Here is a 14,247-nt window from a genome sequence, read left to right on the forward strand (position 1 = left end):
ACAAAGTTTCTACAATGGCCTTGTTAGTGTAATGAGAAAATACTTGGATATATTTTCTTAGCTGCCTTTTAAGTGAATATTAGCATTAAACATTAACAAAAATGGTTTCATTGGCTACATAATGCCTACCAGGAGTGATTTTATTCTCTGTTCAAGTCTTTGGCTCTCCAGTTCTGTCGCTGAATATGGTCATCAACCCTCTTGGTCCTCAGTGCCACTGTGGGGTGGGGTAGGAAGGGTGAGGGCAGCTGCTGATACTTGAAGAAGTGAGGGAGGTGGCAGGGAACAGAGAATGAAGAGTCCAGGAAGGAAAAGGAAAGTGAAGAGGGAGGATGGATATGAGGTGGGACCCATCAAAATCCCCAGTCCTTTCAAGTGACCATGAAACTTTTTTTTTAAACTTGTTTTTGATCAATATATATTTTCAAGTATCAACTTTATTCCACCAATTCCTTTTTACTCAATGTTTCTGGGTTACTGTCCTCTCTTTTCTTTATTACTGTTTTGAGTTCTCCATATTTATATTTCATCTTTCTCTTAACATTTGTCGTTCACCATTTCCTTTTTAAAATCTTATTTCCCTACAAAGAAATTAAATTATTTAAATGTCCCTTGCAGCCAAGATTTAATTTTCCTTCTTAGGTATCTTGAAATTCTGCCCTTTTGTTATTTTTGCCTAGTAGTGACTTTTTCCATCAGCAGGAAGGAAAGCAGTCAATAAAAATCAATCGCTGACTCAATGGCTATATGGAGGGTTGACCATAATGCATATTGGAAATGCCTTTAAACCTTTTCCTGAATGGAAGGTGCCATGGCTTGTGTTTTATGGCCTTCTAATGGTGGACGGTAATCTCATTTCACATTTTCCCAAAGTGAAAACAGTACATTAGAGCAGCATAACAAGCACTGCAGATCAATATGGAGGCAGAGCTTTGCCCTCACAGATTAATCCAGGAAAAATGTACCAGAGGCTCCTCCAGGAAGTGGGAGACAATTATGCTGATTTCCACCCCTCTTTCCCCCTTTCTACTATCTAATCATCAATAAACGTTGAAATGTATACAAAAAGGATTTCAGAAGGGGTGTGTGTGTGTGTGTGTGTGTGTGTGTGTGTGTGTGTGTATTTGTATACATGCATGCATGTGCACGCGCACGCATCCAAACAGGCCTACTGGACTCCCAGACAGGAAATCACAGGCCCTGGAAGTGAACAGTATTGATTTGTGGTGATAAAAGTATGTTTTGACACATTTCAAATCATAAATAACTCATGGACATTAACTTGCATGACTAATAGCTCAGTTCAGTAAACGTTTATATACAACTTAAATTACCTCTTTCTAAGGAGTTCATAGTATTGAATGAATTATTCCATCGCCGATAGTTTTTTAAAAGAAAAAAAAAACCACACACTATCTTCTTTATGATGTGCAGTATGTGGAAGCTCATTCTTTACAATCTTTTCCTGTATGTTAATAAGGAAGAGCTGAATATATGATTAGTATTGTTCTAGGCTTCTTTCCCTATCCTGCTTCCCCTGCTTTTAAATCTAAGATATATTAGAAGAATGATGGTCCGCAACACTAAGACAGACTATAAGCCTGTTTTCCCTTGAACTGTTATAGGCATTAGTCATATATTTGCTAGGTTCAGCTGACCTAGTGCTTGATTATATTTTATTCAGTATTTATCCAGATGTGTCTTGCTATAATCAGTCAGTTCATGGTATCTTCTCTTCAAAGCACATCTTTTTAGATGCTGATGTTCATGGTAGGGGATTAGGGAAATCCACGTCCAAAAAAAATTCTCATAGACATGTGAACTTTGAAATCTTAAAGAGAATGGAAACTCCAGGGATTGGATTTAAATTCTGTTCTTAGGTATTTGGCAGAGTAGGAAGGTAATGAATGAAAAAGTAAAAGCAATGTTATGTAAAATTTGTGGGATTATTTTTTTCCTGTGTGTCTACTTTCTTTAGAAGGTAGTAAGAAGTAAATTCCCTCAGGGACCAGTAACGTGGTTTGCATGTCAGTTTTCTGTTCTAGCAAAAATCTGTGTTAGCTTAGTGTCTTGGATAAAAGTAATGAGACAAATCGTCACCCAGGGGTTTCCTTATTGATGAAAAATATTCCCCCTCTATTCTGTAGGGGTTTTTTTTAGAACCCATTTAATTTAAAATAATACTATTTCAAGATTACTAGAGAAATAAAAAATTTAAATTTCAAAAAAAGAACTGATATGAAAGACTGGAAGCCTTTTGTACTAAACAAAACTAATTTGAAAAAATATAAATTCCTAGATTAAAAGTGATAATATTATGTATTTTTTCTGCGTGTATTTAGCCCTTATAATTCAAGTTCCTCTATAATCTTAACAAGAGTATTTTATTTTCATTTGTATAATTCATTCAGTTTATTTTGTTATCGTTTTTCAAGTATATATTTTAAGATTTTTGGAGGCATTTGTGTTTAGTACTGCATATTCACTGAAAGCAAAGATTTGTAAGTATAATTAGTAAAATTTTAGCCCAGAATTTAAAAATGTTTTTTTTCTCTACCCATTTATATTCTAAGCAATTTATCGCATGACTGCTAAAAGAGGTATCCATATCAATAGCTGAGGTCACAAAGAAAATAAGACAGTCCTTACTTCTTGGGATTTGCCTCCTAGTAGATGTAGGCTAGTAAATTACACCAGGCTACGGTGTCATCGGTGTTAAGTGGAAGGTGAAAGAAGCAGTAGAAGCAGCCAGTATGGGGTCAGTGGGGTCACCAAAAAGGGAGTGGTAGATTCCACCCTGAACAGAGTTAGTGAAGCTGTCTAGAGAAGGTTACACTTCAATACTTAGCTCAACTATTGAAAGATGAGTAAGTATTTTCCAGATATATAGGGATGGGTGGGACTTTGGGAACAGAGCATGTCCAAAATCAAGAGGAGCATGAGCAAAGACGTGAAGGGGCGTGTCTGGATCAAACCCTGAAAGTGGCTTGGTCAGGCTGTGGCAATCTGAGGACTGAAGGCTAAACGGCAGGCAGAAACCTGACCCAGAAGGACTTGCCTGTTGACCTTGCATTTTATTCAGAAAGCAGGAGGGAGAAATATGGTCTCAGATTTATATATTAGAAAGAACCTTCTGGAAGGCAGTAGTAGAGGGGCAAAAGCTAAGAGACAGACTAGCTTGAATCCAGGATATGAGTGATTACAGATTAATGTGATGACAGTGAGTACAGAGAAAGAGGACTAGACTGCTGGGTCTCGAACTGTGAGACTGACTAGATATGGGCATGGAAGAGGGAAGTCAGGGCTCTCAGGTTTCTGATTCGGCCGACTGGGCTGAAGAGTATCGGTGCCATCCACCTGGTTTAGGGGTGGGTTTGGGTGGGAATGTTACAACGTCCAGAGAGGCTCGTGGTGGTACCAGTTACTGCAGCTCATTTCATAGAAGTCATTTACGTTACATGTATTTTTATCATGGGAACGATTTTGGTATCTTTTTTTAAGGGTTGAAGAAAATTACTTCTCAAACTTCGCTTCTACATTTGCAACATTTACATCTTATTGAATGTTTTATCCACTCTTTAGCCTTGATCTTTATTCTGATTGAAGAGCATTTGTCTCACGGGTTCCTGTTTTTGTTTTCAGGAGGTATGAGTTTCATCCTGTCTGTGCTGATCTGCAAGCCAAAATTCTTCAGTGTTACCTCCAGAACACCCAGCAGACCCTCAGCTGCTCTGATCTGGCCAACCAGTACATGCGCTGTGTCAATCAGGCCAAACAGGTGGGTGTGCAGGCCAAGCTAACTGGGGCACCAGAAGGAAGCAAGCCCAGCATCGTGGGGCAGTGGTAAGGACTGAGTGGGCTAATGTGTGTGGAAAAGCTTTATAAACCAAACTCGTCCTCATCATCAAGATTTGCTCTAACACGTCCATTAGGTGCTAATTAACCTCCATCCAGGTGGTTGTGGGAAGAGTCCATATTCTCCTTATATTTAACTCATTTATTTGCAGGAAAGAAAAAGATTCTTACTAAAATAATACTTTCTCCAGTTGCTTTCAACTTTTGTCATCCACTGTATGGTAATTGTGTCCACAAGGTCATTGCCCCATATTTCTGGGCCACTACTCAAAGACAACAAGGAGGAAAGATACAAGTTAAAGGGTCTGTAAGCAGCAAGCACTCATGCAGAGAAACACGAAACATGAAGGATCGACAAAAAAACCTAAAAACAGAAAGCCATCTTTCAAGCCCTGTTCAGTCTTCTACCAATTGGTAGAGCCCGCTGGATTGAGCAGGGAAAGGGAGGCCAGAGATAGGATTTAGGCAACACTTTCCATCTCTTTTATGTTCCTGCAGTCATTCTCTTCTCTTGAGCCCTCATTCCAGAATAATACGATGTCCACAGGACATGTGTTTTCTCTAATTCATGTGCTTTACAGAGCTAATGATAAACACTGAAGCAAATGATCATTTCTGGCAGGTCACATAATTGCCCATCATTTAAATGGTATAATAGTTGGATATAGGTTGTTCTGACAGATAGAAATTGTTGGAAACCATGATTCTTTGTGCTGACAAACTCCCTAGAGTTGACCTTCTGACCCAACTAAATCTAGTGTTTGAGTTACACAGCATGCCTTTCTCCAGTCTAATTTGCTGTAGTTATAATAATGCCACTTACTGTATATTTCTAACACTATAAATATCTGATATTTAAGGGAGGGTTAGTATTATCTGGGTAGCTAGAAAATAACATCAACACTAGTGGAAGAAAATACAATCAAGACTTATTAAAAGCCTCCGTTTTCTTTAAAAGCCTACTGGCTTGAGGCTTTTGCTGTTTCTTGCTTGAAGCACCACCCGTGTGGCTCCTAGTAGCATTGCCAGCGATTCTTTTCTTTAAAGGTCTTTGGTAGAAGCAACGTCGCTAATGTTATGTTAGTACATTTCATTTGTCAAAAACAGCTTCCTGATATGCTCTTAACAAGCCCCAACCTTCACTACCAATACTAACTGAAGCACCTGGGACCTGCAAGCTTGACTCGTGGATTTTTCTAACTTGATATTAGTGCCATATCGAGGTGGGGGTGGCGGTCAGTGCAAAGAATGGCTGTGACAAAGTGTATGTCTCTACCCCGGCATCCAACAAGCATGCCTGTATGCGCAGTGTTGATTTGTAACATTACTGAAGTGGCGACTGAAAGGGTGTATGCAGTTGCCACTCCATCATGCCCGTCTGCACCTGGCCCCATGCCGTCAATGGCATATATTTATAGAATAAAACACTTTGTGAAAACGTCACATATGCCACACAGTACAGTAGGGAGTTCACACTGGGCAGATCTGGGTGTGTATACAAGCTTTGTCTTTTACTAACCCTGTGACCATGGGCATTGATTTTTCTCATCTGCGAACTGGGGTGATGTTATCCCTGGTGTTGTGAGGATTAGGTTTATATGAAGTATCCAGTAAATCTTATTTTTTCCTTTCCTCAGTTGTATTATTGCACGTTGAAACCACTGAACAGATCATCTCAAAGCACCAACTTATTACTAGTGATTCCAAGAGACCCCCCTCCCCCAATCTGCAATATAATTTAATATCCTTTTCAGCAGATGTGTTTTGAGGTACTTGTTGTTTTCACAACTCTTATATTCAAATATTAGGGAGTGTATAGCAGGTAATAATAATGAAAAATAAAAATCTAATAAAAAGATAGCTGTTCACATGACATTTTTATCCTAAAATGGGCAACACTGTAATGGGCAAGAAACAAGAAGCGATGATACCTTGTATTTCTGTAGGACTTTAGGTTTCAAGGTGATTTCACATCTATTCTCTTACTTCTTTTTATGACAACCGGAGATGTAAATAGAGATGCTTTTATTTTCACTGTTTTACAGTTGAAAGAATCAAAACCCAGGGAAGTTGTGACCATAAATGTAACAACTAGACCAAGATATGCCTTGCCATAAAAACAAAAAGTTTTAAAATGGCATTTGGTTTTTGAGTTGGGTGTGAGAAAGGACCTCCATTATCCACTAATACAGAAATAAGGCAGTGAGAGAAAATGTGAACGATAATCACGAAGGGAAGAGAAAAAACAGGAATAACAAATTAAGTAGTAATAGAGACTTAAGCTAACAAATAAGGTGGGATTATAAAGGCCATGAGCAAAGGTATAGCTCAGCACCGCCCTATCTTTAGAGCATGCTCAAATGGCCACAGGGCATTAATAATCAGTATTTCATGAGCACTTTTCCTCTAATACTACCTTTCCCTTTCTCTCAATGTGAAATTAGTCTAACCTTGTGACCCCGACTCTGCCCATTGGTAGAAGGGGCTTCAGCAGTATGGGGTCCTAAGTGTCAATTGTAGCAGATCCTGACTCGTTACCTCCCCTTCTTATGTTCCCTTGTTAAATCCAAAGAACAGGCTAGGCGTGCTAATGTGGAAAATGGTCAACATGACAGCAACCCATTAGGTTGTGCTGTCCATTTCCGGCGCAGTGCAAGACTTTTCCCCTTGGAATAATTCCAGTAGCGAAATCCACTCCATTTTTAAATGACTCATAAGATTGGGCTTTCACTGGTTCCCTTGAGACATTGTTCTATAGACTAATAGATTTCACTGATTGGAAAATTTCCGGATATTCCTTGGCCTTACTTTTCCTTTCTCCAGCCACTTATTCACATCAGTCTTTCTTCAGCTATTCTTAAACAATTCCTCATGGGTTCATATGAGACATTTAGATTCTTATTTCCAGTATATTAAGTTACATGTTCTTCATAAGGGTAGAGAGATAATAAATTGCTATAATTATTATATCTAAGACTTAAAAGCTACGGGCCAGCTATATGAGGTATATCTTTTAAAAATGTAGGAGGACATTGATTGATAGACTATTTATTTCTCATACCTGCTTAGCTTCAGAGCTTTCTATAAACTCTCCAAGATTGTATGACCTGATCTTACCATTAAAACCTGATTCCTATTCAATCTTGGTTCACCTACCTTACAGGAGACTACAGAAGATGGGAAAGAGATGGGGAGCCAGTGATACTTGCCACTAGTGGACCAAAATGGACCCAAGTTCTCTTTATCAAAAGGCAAGGAAGGGTATAGAGAGGGCCCCTCTCAGATCTGCATTGCTGTGTTCCTTGGGATCCCCCACCACCTTGCTGTTTTCTTGCAACATCTGGCTGCTTGGGGGATAGCATTCTTAAGGGGCAATTCAGAGCATTCCAAGTGTTTTCCCACCCCTGCTGCTGACAGAATGGTACAGAAGCTGGCTGGCCTCAGGGTGAACATTCTGTATTCACTGGAAGGCAGGGTTTATGGGAAAGACTAGCTAATCTAGTAGCTAAGTAGCTGATCTAGTCATGGTGACCTGGGTTTCAGTTTCTTCTTTGGTAAATTGTGGGTTTGAACCAGGTGACCCATGAGGACCTTCTAGCTGTGATACTGTGGCACTAATTCTACTTCCCTGCATGAGAACAAGAGGCCACGTGCCCAGGAGCACACGTTTATGAGCACATTTCAGTCAAGAGACCTGTTGTTCGGTCTAGGCAGCACCACTGCTTTGGGGACCTCCAGCACTTGTGCCTCTGCCTCTTAGATTTTTTTGTCAGCCTTAAACTTCCACTCCAGAAGAGCAGCTGCCCTTCTCATTGGCCTGCCTGTTGCCTGGCCTCCCACAGCCGTATACCCTTTCCTTGAAGCTCATACTCCTGACAGCCCCAGGGAAGCCAGGGTGGCAGAATGAACTAGGAGGGGGTAAAAACAGTTTCTCTAAGGCAGTGTACTGAAAAACAGCTATCTCAGCACTGCCTGGCAGAACGTAGCCTTCCAGATAATAAACTCCATTAGAAAATGCAGGCTCTCTCCCTCTAGCCGGCCTAGGCTCCCATGTGCAATGGCTTTAACCTTGTCCACCATGGATCATGGGTGGTAAAGGGAGTGTGGAGACAGAGCCAGGAAGCCAGGTCAGAAGAGCCGAGGAAAGACAGGGACTGAAAGCAAGGGCTGGACCCAGGAGATGCCAAGGGACAGAGGTCAGTGTGGAGCCTGGAGTCAGATGATGGAGGCCAGTCAGAGGGTAAACCATAGCAGAAGTGTAAATCAATAAGTGGGCAGTGGGTCAGTAGCCAAGTAAGCAACTTAGCTGAAGGAAGGATCAAAATGAGGACATCTTGTAAGTGAGGCGATCCCCACCTTAAGCCAGTGCTTCCTTCTGGCATCATTGGGAACGTCAGAGAGCCACCCAGCTGTAGGGGGGGAGCGTGAGGTCAAGACCCTGATAAATGAGGCTGGGTCTTAATATGAAGTTACTTAAGCCCAATGCTAATGCACCCAGTTCTTCATTTCTAAAATACAAATGACGCCTCCTATCCATGGTTAGCCTCCAAAATTAAAAACTTAAAGATCGGTGCATATGATGGAATTTTTCATGGCAGGAAGCATCAGCCTTCTTTTAATAATTTTTCTTTCTTTCTCTCTTCCTTTTTTTTTTCTTTTTACATAATTTTTTTTAACATTTATTCATTTTGAAAGGCAGAGAGAGACAGTGTGAACGGGGGAGGGGCAGAAACAGGGAGACACAGAAACAGAAGCAGGCTCCAGACTCCAAGCTGTCAGTACAGAGCCCGGCACAGGGCTCGAACTCACAGACCACGAGATCACGACCTGAGCCGAAGTCGGCCACTTAACCGACTGAGCCACCCAGGCGCCCCTTTTTTTTTTACATAATTTGTAAGTTTATTTATTTTGAGAGAGAGAGCAAGCAGGGGAGAAGCAGAGAGACAGAGAATCCCAAGCAGGCTTCACAATGACAGCCTGGAGTCCAGTGCAGGACTTGAACTCACAAACTATGAGATCAAGACCTGAGCCGAAATCAAGAATCAGTTGCTTAACTGACTGAGCCACCAGGTGCCCTGGAAGTGTCAGCCTTCTTAAGGACATCGTGTTTTATCTCCCCCCCGTAGTGGGTTTATGTTAGACCAGGGCTCAAATACTTCCCTGTTATTGGAGTGTGAAGAAGGCCTGAAACCCAGTAGTCACTGTTGCTTTTGAAATCATAGTTCAAAAAAACCCAGCGCTAGAGTAAGCTGTATTCTCTCATTGTTTTCAGACAGACTGTAAATAACATCCGAATGACTTAATAGAGCTGGACAGAGCTTAGTGATCATGTGACCTAATCCCATCTTTTCACTTGGAAAAAATTTGCACTCAGAGTTTCGGTGATCATCTGCACATGGGGCAGAGTCCAGACCAGCACAGCCCATTCCTGATGCCTAACCCAGGGTGCTGTTTTCTATAATACCAGGTCTCAGACATGGGGGAACATCAAAATCAGCTGGGGAGTATATTTGAATGCATTTGCCTGGCCCCATCCCTGGAGATGATGGTTCAGAAGGTCTGAGGTTGGACCTGGACATCTGAAGTTTGAACAAATTCCCCAAGTAACTCTGTGCACCACAGTTTGACAAACACAGCTCTAGAGCACATTGGCCTAAACTGCATTCGAGGCCTTCGACCTTCAGAGGTCCTGCTAATAAGAATAAGTCTTTGTTTTCCCTCTTGAGAGTTGAGGGGCTGCCTGTCGGGTCCGAGCCATGTGGCAGAGCTCTAATCAGACCAACCCTGGGAACTGGTTCCTGGTTCAGCCTCAGGAACAAATTGGAAGAGGTCTTGGACAGAGGGCAGGAGCCTCTTAAAATGAAGTTATTTTCTCCCCTCCTGTTTTCTCCTTTGAAACGGTAGGTAGCCCTGGGTGAGGAGCTGGCAGGAGGGAGGAAAGAGGCACTGAACCAAGGCAACACGGTCCCCTGACCAGCTCGGGGTTGTAGCTAGATCCTCTTTCCGCCCTGCTGCTTCAGTCACCCTGCTGTCTCCTGACCCACAGCAGGGGCCCCTCGCCTGATGTGGTTCTTCTGATGTCCACACACACCCACCTTCAGGGAGCACAAAGATAAATCAAGAAGGTTCATTCCCTGGGAAGACCTATGGGAGCATGTTTTTATTGTGTTTGAAGGCTTCTTTATCATCATCACCTAATGACATGTATTAATTGCTGAGCTGGGTTGCTCATATTCAGGATGACACGTGGGTGTTCCACAATAGATTTCCCATCCTTCGGTGGGGCGGCCCTTCGGATTTGGAGTCACATCAAAGCAAACTAAATTCCAAACTTTAAGTGTGTTAACCCAGTCTCTTCTATCATAGGAACCCTTCTATCATAGGAAAGTGGTTTCAAAACCACTTTCTGAGACTAATAGACACTTTACGATGTTTTCTTTTTTTTTAATCTGGGTTTAATAGAAGAAATATTACCATGGTAATAGACTCCTTCTTCCTAATAGGCATTTCTTTTCTAGTGCTTATCCTTCAAGAGCTAGAACCGCAGTATGTTAGTGTTTTGTCTATTATTACAGCAAGTTGTGTAAACAGTTAATTACCTGTAACTTAATTTGCATATTACACAGAACATTTGTCACGGAAGGAATGAAACCAGATCCATGCATGAAGCAGGATAAAGAACAGCCCTTGCTGGTCAGGGACAGACAGAGAGTGAGAACACAGTAAGTTAGCTAATCAGATTTTCAGGTGGTCAGGAGTGTGCTCGGTGCACGGGCAAGGCTCTCTGTGCTCCTCATAAATTGAATTTATTGATTACTTTTGCTTCTATCTCAGAGTCTCCTCACTGTGTCTTCACCACTCTCTTTCTTTTACTCCCACTTTTCATGTCCCTCCTTGGTAAAAACTCAGGCATACCCAGACACATTCCCATTTTAGTTCTCCCCTGTAAGCCTTCCCGCTTCCATATCCAGCTTCAGGGGGGCTGTTGAAATCTTGGCGAGATGTTGGGTGAGCTCAAGAGACAAGCACTCTGAATGGTATCTTTAAAACACACACACACACACACACACACACACACACACACACACACATTTTTATTCTCTTCATGGGTATTGTTCGGCAATCCAGGGTTGCCATAATTCTTCTTAAATATATTGAGACATCCAGTAGCTGACACACGGCTGTGATAGTCAACCCCTTCAAGAAAGCTATGATTCAGAAAACAGTTGATGAGATGACTGTGTAACAAAAATATTTGAGGAAAACAGTTAAGATCATATTAATAAATGGAAATGACAAGCAATCTTTGGTCTCCAAGGGCACTGCTCTTGTCTGATGGTGCGAGCTGCCAGCTGTTCCTTCCTCGGTGGCTGGGATCAGGAAAAGACTTGGGGAGAGAGCAGTCTTGATGCCTGAGCTGTCCCCTCCTTTTGGTAGTTTACCCAGCTGTTTTTAAAAGGGGTTTCTGCAGGCCCATATACGTGAATGATGAGCAAATGCGAGGAATTTCTTTCTCCACATTAAGATGAAGTGTTAGCAGTTCCTTAAATGAAGGAAGCAATTTTTTTTATAACTTGCAAATCTTCTCCCTGATTCTTCAGGGAATTTCCTATGTTAATTTATGCAGTGTTAAATTTATGCAGCGTTGAAATTCAGCCCAACAGCAGCTACTTACAGAACCGATACAGAGATTGTGGGAGAACCTATAAGGTGACACTAAATGACACAGACCTTTCCAGGCCTTGGGATCCCTCCAGCCAGAGGTCCTCAGGCCTGGGTTTTGAGCAGGTTTTATTGCATAGTTACAATACAGTAACAACAGAGTGTTTTGCCAGTCTAGTTTTTAAAAAATTTCAACTTGACGTTGTATTTATTGCTGTCTCTGACCAAGTGAGCAGGTTTTGTACCGACCTCTGCCACCGTTTGGTGGCATCTGAGTGCCACTACAGTTTATAGCCTGTGTGTAGACCAGCCCTAGACCTTCCCTTGTTCTTGTGTCTTCAAGGAGCCACCCGTGGATTAGCTGAACTGCTGCGCTATCTTTGAAAATTAGAATTTTAATACATGTAGCAGGCCATTCTGTGAATGTGGTAATTTCTCTGTGTTTTGTACTTGCTCCAAAATGTTCCTGTTCGTCTTTTTGTTAGACTGGCCCACTGATCCTCAAACCAGCCATGGCCTTACTTGTCTCTCTTAAATTTAAGAGAGTCCAGGGGCGCCTGGGTGGTTCAGTTGGTGGAGCGTCCAGCTTCAGCTCGGTTCATGATCTCACGGTTCATGAATTCAAGCCCTGCGTCAGGCTCTGTGCTGATAGCTCGGAGCCTGGAACCTGCTTCGAATTCTGTGTCTCCCTCTCTCTCTGCTCCTCCCCTGCTCACACTGTGTGTCTCTCTCTCTCAAATATAAGTAAAGATTAAAAATACATATTTTTAAAAAATTTTAAGAGAGTCTGAAATTCTTACATAATCTGGCTAAAAAATTACCCTTATGTATTTGGATGGCATTGCAGGAAGAATAGTAAGATTCATTCCCTAGACTCTGGAAGAACTCTTTAGCTATTGCTTTAGTTACATTGTGGTCAGTGCGGATTATTTTGCAACATTTGAAAAGAGTAACACGTTGTCATATAGTGATTGTAACCATAAGACCTAAACTGTAGTATGAGGCACAGCCATGTAATCTTGACCAGGAAGATAATTGCTTAAAGTTCCCATTGGTATGTTGAAGAAAGTAGTGAGTGTATAACTCCAAAGTGCAAAATGGCATCACTCATAAAGTGATCATTTTCTTCGGTAATTAAATGCCTTTCGATGGGCTCGGTATAAATCTGCTTCATACTGACTTCTATTTTATATTAACGTGTGATGTTGTGGTGAGGTCATCTATGTATCTGGAATCCATGGTTTCCTGTCCAAGTAGTTGGACATGTGGTTGTTGTCTCATACAGATCAAGCCTCAAGTGGGTGAGGATAAATGAGATTCTGTGATACTGGGACATTGTCTGGTCTGACTCTTACATCGTAGGTGCTCAACTTTTAATTTTTCCAAAGGATGCAGAGCTTATGTGAATGCTGGGTTTAAGAGAGAACTCATGTTTCAGTGCTTGTTTTCCAGACAGCTCTGCTGAGCAATCCTCTGCTTTATCTGTGTTGTCTTTCCTGTTTTCTCTAGATGCATCTGGCTTTTCTAATTTACTTCCTCCTTGAATGTATCATCTTTATGACCATTTCTATGTGTTCTCTCTAAACTCGTTTGCCTGCTTTCATATCTGTTCTTTTGTGCTCTGTGGCCGTAGCCTTAGAAACGTGTAATCCAGGATGAGTTAGGATAATCCTTAGGATAATCTATCCATCCTGTGCTTTTGTGACCCAACATGCTCTCTTATTTGTCCTTCCACTCTTTCTGTTCTGCTCCTCTATTTCAGTCATCATTCTTCATCTTTGACCTTAAATCTTTATCTCTAAAGACTGTTGACATCTCTTTTCAAGTTTGCAACTTCCTTCTAGACATTTCCATCTGGGATTTTTTACAAACCCCAAATTTAAGTCACTTTCCTCATTCCCAAACTGGCCCCTCCTACTGTTTTCTCTTTCTGTTGGTGGCACCACCATTGTCTCTGTCACTGAGGATCACCATACCTTTGGTATCACCACCTCTCTTTTCCTTCCCCTGTCTTTTTATGGTTCTCTCCATTTCTCATCCCCACCCTTACTTGATTCCTAATCTGCCTCCACCCTGGTCTTCTTCACTCCAGACTCTTATCTCTTGGATCCATTAGGCCATGGACATCAGGGGAACCTTCCTAAATGGCATTTTCCTATTTAAAGACATGTTGGATTCTCAGGTTTTTTCCCAGAGGCCAATAGGAAGTATCTTTGCCAGGCTTTTCCTCTAGCTCTGCTCATCTCTCTCCTCTGCCCCCCACACATACTGGGCTTTCTCCTACCTCCGAATTGTTGCCGCTGCTTCCTGCCCTCACCCCTCCTCAACCTACTCCTGGACCTTCTGTCTAGCTTCTGAAAGACTCTGAAAGATGGTCTGAAAGGTCTCTTAGAAGCCTCCTCTGACCACTCCAGCTCTAGAAAGTTCTCTTCTTCTGAATGAGGCAGAACCACTCACTCCTCTTTTAAACTGTTACCTTCTCTGGAAGGATACCCAAGAAACTAGGAAACAGGCGGGAGGCAAAAATTATTTTTTCTCTGTATTCTTTTGTCTTGAATAAATACTTGAATCTTGAATTTTATACTGTGTGTATGTATTACTTATTCAATAAAATCAACTTTTAGCATGTATTTAGCAAGTAAGTTTTTTAAAATAGCCAATTATTACATTATATTACACCTTAATTTTCCATGGGCGTGTCTATTGGTTTCCCTGTAACACCTCACTCGG

General features: G+C 41.6%; 1 protein-coding gene across 4 annotated transcripts in view; it reads left to right on the plus strand.

Annotated features, from left to right (window-relative positions):
* CHCHD3 (coiled-coil-helix-coiled-coil-helix domain containing 3) overlaps window positions 1–14,247 on the plus strand; it is a 286,302-nt gene that overhangs the window by 270,514 nt on the left and 1,541 nt on the right. For all 4 annotated transcript variants that reach the window (XM_040471925.1, XM_040471929.1, XM_040471926.1 and 1 more), the window contains one exon: window positions 3,643–3,778. In XM_040471925.1, coding sequence (XP_040327859.1) covers window positions 3,643–3,778 — 136 coding nt within the window. The remainder of the gene's footprint in view (window positions 1–3,642; window positions 3,779–14,247) is intronic.

Source organism: Herpailurus yagouaroundi, unplaced genomic scaffold (genome assembly GCF_014898765.1).
Source record: "Herpailurus yagouaroundi ecotype Mexico unplaced genomic scaffold, PumYag 100, whole genome shotgun sequence".
NCBI classification, from domain to species: Eukaryota; Metazoa; Chordata; class Mammalia; order Carnivora; family Felidae; genus Herpailurus; species Herpailurus yagouaroundi.